Genomic DNA, 8,387 nt, shown 5'->3' on the forward strand with positions numbered 1-8,387 from the left:
CGCAGGGGAGACGGCTAGGGATTAAAGAGGAAAGAAAAGTAAAGGTTAACTGATATATATATATATATATATATATTAAACGATTTATTCGCGCGCGACGACGCGACAAAATGGGTGTCCTCCCCGGGTAAAATCGACGTTCCGGACGCGTTGGCGCAGTCCGTTTCCGCATCCGGGGTCGCTCGGACGACGTAGTCGACAATCGGGTCAAAAACGGATCAAAATTCAAATTTCACGAAGTATTGACCCGCGATCGATCGTACCAAAAGGTTTACTCGAGCATTCGACAAGTAACAGCGGAGGCAATGTGAATTGCGGCGATCGGACACGTCGACTCTCCGAATTGCGAAGCTGGTGCGCGCAGGAGCGAATTGTGCAGAAGGCCACCCTAAGGTTCGGAAAGGTCCTGTAGGAATCCATTTTGGGTTTCCTCATGTCGGTTTCATCCTTCTAAGTGTTAGAAGTCGATACCGCACACGCGAAACTCCAAAAGAGGACGGAAATAAGTCGAACTAAAACGAGGCGGGCACCACTTCTAAGGTTCTAAGATAGTCGCAGGAAGACCCCTAAGGCTAGATCCTAACTCCTACGAGAAATACTAGACCTCACGAAAATTGAGGTCAACATAGTATTTTACCACAAAGCCACCAAATATCACAAAATATCACCAAATCCACACTTATTCATACCTATCTTATCAACATGTAATATTTTTTCGCATTTAAGAGGGGAAATCAACATTAAAATTTTATAATTTAACATATTTTTTACATGTCTCCACTTCTCCCTCACGTAGCTCCCCAACCACCCAAAACCTGCACCGCTCTTAAGCCAGCCACATCTCCTCTCTACTGAGCCATGATCTCCACTGTCGCAGCCCAGTAAAACTACTGCTCCCAGCTCCCCCAGGCTCACACCAAGCATTGATCTCCCCTCCAATGGGCTACCCAATCGAGACTCCTGCAATTTCTCTTTGCCTGACTTCCCAGTTCAGGCTGAAACCCCAGACTGAGACCTCTACGTCTATTCCACAGCACCTAGCCTCAACTCTCCCTGAAATCCCCTTGCATGCGTGCAACAGCCATTTGCATTGACCACCCTTTTTGTTCTTACCTGATACCGCAAGTCAATCCTCTACAACTCCACTAACGTTCTAACATTTCTCAATCTCAGTTTTTATAAGAGAGGATAAAATCTATTGAGAAAGAGGAATAGGAGAGGATAAGCACATTATATTTTTTAACTATCAATTGTCCCAAAATACACACCAATAATTGCTATTTATAGGAATATGGTTAGAAAAAGGATTGAGACAAAATCTAATCCAAATTCAGTTCAAACATAAATATTATACAAAAGGGTTAATTTATTTATTTTACACTATTTGTAGATTTTCTTAATAAACCAAAATAAATACTTAAAATATTATAAAATAATTTATACGTAATTTCTTTTGTTGCATCCGAAGGTCACGAAAAAAATTTGAATCAATGAAGGGTTTCATCTATTGTTATAGTGAGATAAAAATAGCGCCAAATTGATTTTTTTATAAGTAATAAAACATTTCAGTCTAAAGTGAGTGGTGAGAACTGTAAATTAGTTTCTCTTGAACCAGTAGATTCTAAATTTGGTATTTGATGCACTTAAACTCTGGAGAGCTAAAGCACGATGGCACACTAGTCAGATTTTGAGACTTGCCACCTCTAATACTTGTGCTCCAAAAGGTCTGGGGGAAGATATTTACCTGAATTTCTTGCATTTACTCACCATTGCCTCTTGAGCGGCATACTTTAGCAGCTAGGCAACTTTAAGGATTAATTTAGATTTTGAATTTTCTGGTCAATTTTCCCCCACGCAGAAATGGTCGAGCGCTGCTAGGGAGCATATGAAAAGTGGCATATTTCGGCCATGAAATCTTTTGGTCAATCATTCCCCAAGTTACAAGGGGCAAGACAGTTTCGTGGCAAGCTAGAGGACCAAAGCTTCCAGTTGATTTTTTTATGGCTCAATCCACTTGACCAAGAAATATAGGAGTTTAAGAAAGCTCTTCAAAGCGTTAAATGTGATTTTTGAAGTTATGTGAGTGCTTTTAATACCAGAAGATTTTGTAAAACTAAATTAACTTTTTTTTTTTAAATTAACCGTAAGATTTGATCATTTTACCTTGATTCTTTGCATTTTATCTTACCTTTCTGTGGGGTCTATATTTTTCAGACATGCTACTCGAATGATTTTTAGTAGTAGTAGGAGGATATAAACTTGAATGGCCGAGTGCTGCTAGGGAGCATATGAAAAGTGGCATATTTCGGCCATGAAATCTTTTGGCCAATCATTCCCCAAGTTACAAGGGGCAAGACAGTTTCGTGGCAAGCTAGAGGACCAAAGCTTCCAGTTGATTTTTTTATGGCTCAATCCACTTGACCAAGAAATATAGGAGTTTAAGAAAGTTATTCAAAGCGTTAAATGTGATTTTTGAAGTTATGTGAGTGCTTTTAATACCAGAAGATTTTGTAAAACTAAATTAACTTTTTTTTTTTTAAATTAACCATAAGATTTGATCCTTTTACCTTGATTCTTTGCATTTTATCTTACCTTTTTGTTGGGTCTATATTTTTCAGACATGCTACTCGAATGATTTTAAGTAGTAGTAGGACGATATAAACTTGTGAAGGCCAACTTAGAATTAACGCTTGAGGTTATGTGTTGCTTTGAGGTAGATGGGACAGCAGAAAGCTTATAGATTGAGGGGACTTACTGGGTATATTTGAAACGTGTACATCGAGAGGGATTGAGGTTCTGTATTTTGATGAATGATGATTAGTACGGATTATTGAAATCTCACTTTCTCTCTAAAAAACTGCCTATCTTACTATTTGGTTTGAATAAACTTTCTGGGTTTTTTTTTTTTAATGATTTCGTTTGTTTATTATGATTGCTTATGCACTTTCAGGGGTTTGGTTCTTTTTGCTAGTGCTATTATTGTAATTTTATGTGTTGCTTATTTTGTCATGACAGGTTCTATTAATAGCTAATTCATTCGATATTTTGAACTTTTGATGTAAATGTTTCCATTATTTTCATTTTTAGCATGTTGATTAGTGGCACACTTCTGCAGGTAGCACAAATGAGTGAAGAAGAAGATGGCCCTGAGGAAGCTGTCCAAGTTGAAGCTGAGGATTCAACGGAGGGCACTGTCTTTGTAAATGGGGATGACGGTGAAGAAGAGTATGGTATGAATGATGAAGGAACTCGGTCAGCCTAAAGGAATTAGTTCGCTGAAGTGTAAAAGTGCAAATTTTGTTTCTGGTGATTAATTGTATTTCTATTAACATGCCCTTTTTACTGGTTTTGGGACGATATCAGCTATTGGAAGTGTTCAGGTTTGCACTAGAAACCGAGTTAGGGTGACTGACAATTTTTTGTTTTCAACATTGCTATGTATAAACAAATCCAAACATGTATAAACAAATCCAAATAATCTGGTGAGATCCAACGAAGTAATAGTGTATAGTGGCCTTACTCGTGTATTCAGGATTCTCATCACCAACATTATATTGAGCTTACATGGTATGAGCTAAAGAGATTCCATCTTAGCCTTTTTTATATCGTTAACCTTTGAAGAAATAAGTTTAACATGTACTTTTACCTTTTTATAGATCGGAGAGCACAGTTATTGCTCTTAATCTGTAAATATAAACCTGTTTTGTTCTGCAATGATTACAGGATGAGAGAGGTTTTTCATTGTTTGTCATCTATTCAGAACGAATACATTAGGATGCCATTTTTTTTAAATTGAGTTTTTTTTTTTATGGCCTTGATTTTTTTACAAGTTATTCACATTTAACATTTAAGAATTGTTAAATGAAGAAACTATGTATTTATGCCCCACGTGGACATTACACAGCTATTGTTGTTGTTGTTTTCAAACTCTATTACTTTTCTAAGCTAGTTAAAATGTTACTTTTCTGGAGAAGCTTTATTTCAAAAACCTGCTTTTATCATTCTTCTTTTTCATTTGGAATATGAACCTTTGTATATTCTTTCCTAACTCCCTGATTGCTATTCTTGATGTTATTCTTGTAGTTCTAACTCCGCGACATCAATGATCCATCAATTGGAGGCCAATCTTAAAGGTATACTTCTTCCTTTTTTTCTCTCTGTATGTAAAATGTGGCAAAATTAGAGGTAAGGATATTGCATTTCTTATTTTACTACTAAAATTTATCTGACTTTTTTTTTTATCACGATTTGACTAGGTTGAATCTTTGGATTTATTTTTTGGCTAAATTCAATCACTAGTGGGTTGAATTAGATTCTAGATAGCCTCTTAGATCGTGATTCTCTTTATGCTCATTTGCCCTGCAAATTATTATTGGTCACCGGGATGCTACACCCATCTTTTTATATTTTCTCGTAATCATGAGGATGATTAGTTTTTCTTCTCGTCTCTGGTAAGAGCCCTCTCTTCATTCTTTCTTCACTCTCAAGCTCCCTCATCTTCACTTACGAGCTCTCTTGAAGCTTTCAACTATGAAAGCGGAAAGCGAAGAAAAGTTTTGGCCTTCATATTGTATCAAAATTGGAAAGATGATAATATATGCCAACCTGCTACTCCTCATTTTAAAATGTCCTCACTTGTCATGCCTCACATCCTAGTGGAGGCAACTCCTTCCCGCCCATCGCTCATTGGGGCATGGCCCTCACCTTTTGTGTGGCATTGCATGTGTAGCGCTGCTATTCCATCTCTTCAGCTCGATGCATCTATCCTTCTCTGTCCTCGCTAATTGCTAGTGTAAGGCTCGCTTCATGCCCATGCAAGGGCCTCACGACCGCTTCATTAGTAGGGCTTCGGTCCTGTCGGCTCACTCCCATGGAAATTGATATTCACCCTTCTCGGTAACTTTCTTATTATCTCGTTCCAAAATCATGACATTTGTGTCCTCTTTTTCTTTGGACAGTACATGTAGGCTCTCCATCCTATCACCATAATGCAACTCCACCATCTTCCCTATTAAATATACTTGGAGCTATGATTGATCTCTCATTTAGCTCCCTTTCGCCAATTACCACCTCTTTGATTTGTTGAAGCTCTTTTTCTTTCCTCTCATTTGGGGACTGCTAAATGTAGTTGTTGGACTCATTGACTCTAGTTATGTTGTCATAGAAGTACCTACAGAAAGAGATTACATTATAATTATTTCTCATTGCTCATACTATGTTAATGACCATCTTATGCATATCCTAAAATGATCTCTTTTTAACTCCTTTGAGTGGCCCTCCTATTTCGTATGATTGGATCACATTCTCACAATTTCAATTACATTACTTCAACCAATCCATTTTTATCCTATATTTGGACAAGTTTGCAACTCGATATAATTTTAGGTATTATAAATGTAAAAATAAATTTTAGGTGTTAGATATGTAAAATACGTAGGAATTGGGTGGTGTTTATATCAATGACCTTAAAAACTTATTTTCGCCAGATCCATATGTATCACAGGGCTTCAGATAGGATGATCTTAATGAGTTTTTCATTTGTAGCTTCCTTTGTTCATTGGGTTTTGGATTCTTGGTTCTCATGTTATCTTTTTTTTTTTTTTTGCATCTCTTTTTTTCTTACAATTTTTTTACAATTGTATCATTTCTAATTATAATATTATTGAATATAATGACTCCAAATGAACTCATGACAACACTTAACAATTGTCTGGAAGGACTAAATGTCAACTATCAAAGTTTACATGCCATCAATAGATTCCCATCATAAGACATGAATCTCGAGGTATGACATGGATTTCAGGGCGATCTTTTGAGTAAAAAACGTTCAAATTTTAATTAAAAATTATCTAGAACTCTGAGTACAGTCAAACTGACCAACTCAACAAAACAAACCCAATGATACCAAAATTGTTCAAATCTGAACCAAATCACTTTTGGAAACTTTTCGGACATATTTAGAAAGTAAAACTAATGTCGAATCTGACGAACTTATAGTCAAATCAAGCGTCTCGACATGGCAAATGCTACAAGTCTAAGATCACTCAATTTTGATATCGTTAAGGTACTTAAATGTTCATCAAAGGCCGTTTGATCGAGGGAATTTGTCCGGGTCGTTCGATCAGAATGATTTATATTCCCTTGTCAAATTGCAGTTAGAACTTATAAATAGTCCTACCCCTATTTTGAAAGGGTGAAGAGAACCCAAAGTCTGAAGAAAACTAAAGTTTGGAGAAGCTGAAGTTTCCTCCTACTCTTATAGATGTCGGCCACCACCAATCACCGTTGACTATCACTCGTTGGTTGCTACCGATCACTATTAGCCGCCCCCCACTCATTGCGACGAAACATCGTGCGAAGCAGCAACTGACCCCAAGGAGTTATGAAGCAACCAAAGTGGCGTACCATCCCTAACACCGGGCCCCAAAGACGATGCAACAACACACCCCAAAGATGATGCACATCGTATCTCAAAGATGGGGTAACGACGCATCTCACATACACTCGTGTTACTCCCGACTCCGGACCTCACAGCCTTCGAACATCAATACTAACCACCATGACCTACGTGGTTCACAGCTCGTGCAGCTCCCGACTCCGGAACGACATCATCGCAACTCGCTATTATGGCCTTTACAAATTACGTAGTCCGCAGCTGTCGCGACTCCCTATTACGGTCTCTATGATCAATTTAGGCTCCAAAAACAACCATATATGACTCATCTGACCAACTACTGTCATGATTATCAACTACAAATTTTAAAACAAGCTGGTGCTACAACCACCATATACAATTCTCACGACGGACTACTACTTCCACAACGATCGACTATGGTCATTATAATCTGTTGTCGCCAAGAACTACAACCAGATTATAGATATAAAACTTTGTAATTTTATCTTCTCAAATTCATGAGAAGAGTTAACATATGGACTCATCATTCATAGTGGATTATTTCAGCTGAGCTTGACCCTGTAGTTTTTAACCTTTTCAAGGGGTTTCCACGCAAAAAATCGAGGTGTCTCCTCCTCACTTCTCTTTAATCACTCAAGTATGTGTTGGGTTCTCGTGCAATATGCTAAAACATTAATTAAACACTCTACCATCGTGAATCTTCTAACACACGTCTAGATCCATGAGAACTCCCAAACTATTCATTACAATTGGGTGCATCCACATGCTTACCACACAATTCTTATGTATTTACACATATCTTTCACCTAAGCACTCAAATCTTCAAAATCACATAAAAAATACCACCATCATTATTTAATCATCAAAATTTGAGTCTTATATGTATAAATATATAAGAGTAATGTAATACATATGTAAAATTTCCCTTACAATTATCATCCCCTCTTCCTTATTTCTTTTATGTTCAATTTTTTTCCTTTTTAACTAGATGCCGAAGGAATGCGGAGCCACATTGTCATACGCATATGGATCAAAAATCTTCATATTGTGGCCGCTGAAGGATTCACAGAGACGTTCGATTTTCATTCTGTTGAGCCAATTTCATTTGTCATATTTTATTTATAAAACTTTATAGTTCCAAGAGTATATGAGTGATAATGTTGCAGGTTCATGATGATTTTTTAACCTTCTGTAGAAATAATTTTGAACAGCTTTTCATATTGTTTTTCAATTCAGTGAAGAAGTTGTGCTAATGCTCCTAAATGCTTGGTCTTGTATGTATTTATCCACAGTTATGTCGAGTCGATCTCGAGTCACCCTCAACCTCAACTTGAGCATGGACTTGATTAATTAATCGAGTCCAAACTAGCTCAATAGCCAACTTGTTTATTATGAAAAAGAGAATCTGATTAATTCAAGCTAAGTGATTGGGCGGTGTAGTTTGGAGATTATAAAATGTAAAAATATTATTTTTTTTTTAAATATTTTTAATGATTTAAAGATATAGGTTTGAATTTTAATGGTGGTAAGGAATAGTCAATGATATATTATTGATGTTGAGTAGTCAACTCAAAATAAGTAATGTGGTCAATTGGGGTTGACTTTCTTTTGTAGATTAAGATGAACTATTTTGATCCTAGGGGAAGGTTGATCCTACACAATGGTTTTTTTTATTTGGGAGATATGTTTCACTAATACTTAAAGAGTGGAGATAAGGGTAAAGTTGGCATCAATGAATAAGAGTCAATAGATCCTTTCTTATAAATAATTGTGTTATTTGATGGTTATTATTATTATTTTTTAATTATTTGACTTGGGGAGATATTTCACATTTGTCAAGTTGTTCTTTTGCTCGGCTCTTTGTTTTCAGCATCATTCACATTCATCATATGTTATAGTGAAACAACATGATTGATGCTATTCTATACACAAATTGTGAATCATAATTGAATGTGTGTATGGGTGGGGGGGG

General features: G+C 36.6%; 1 protein-coding gene across 2 annotated transcripts in view; it reads left to right on the forward strand.

The window, feature by feature from the left end:
• Positions 1-7,678, forward strand: part of LOC110037062 (coatomer subunit beta'-1-like) — a 24,636-nt gene extending 16,958 nt beyond the window's left edge. The window contains exons 22-24 of one of the 2 annotated variants that reach the window (XR_002295288.1): positions 3,116-3,306; positions 4,084-4,133; positions 7,404-7,678. Coding sequence is in view for 1 of the 2 variants with exons in the window: in XM_020741639.1 (XP_020597298.1) it covers positions 3,116-3,230; positions 4,084-4,106 (138 nt within the window). In the remaining variant the exon portion in view is untranslated. The remainder of the gene's footprint in view (positions 1-3,115; positions 3,307-4,083; positions 4,134-7,403) is intronic. The other variant, XM_020741639.1, reaches the window with a different exon arrangement.
• The last annotated feature ends 709 nt before the right edge of the window (positions 7,679-8,387 follow it).

This window comes from Phalaenopsis equestris, unplaced genomic scaffold (assembly GCF_001263595.1).
Source record: "Phalaenopsis equestris unplaced genomic scaffold, ASM126359v1 Scaffold214330, whole genome shotgun sequence".
In the NCBI taxonomy this organism is placed as follows: domain Eukaryota; kingdom Viridiplantae; phylum Streptophyta; class Magnoliopsida; order Asparagales; family Orchidaceae; genus Phalaenopsis; species Phalaenopsis equestris.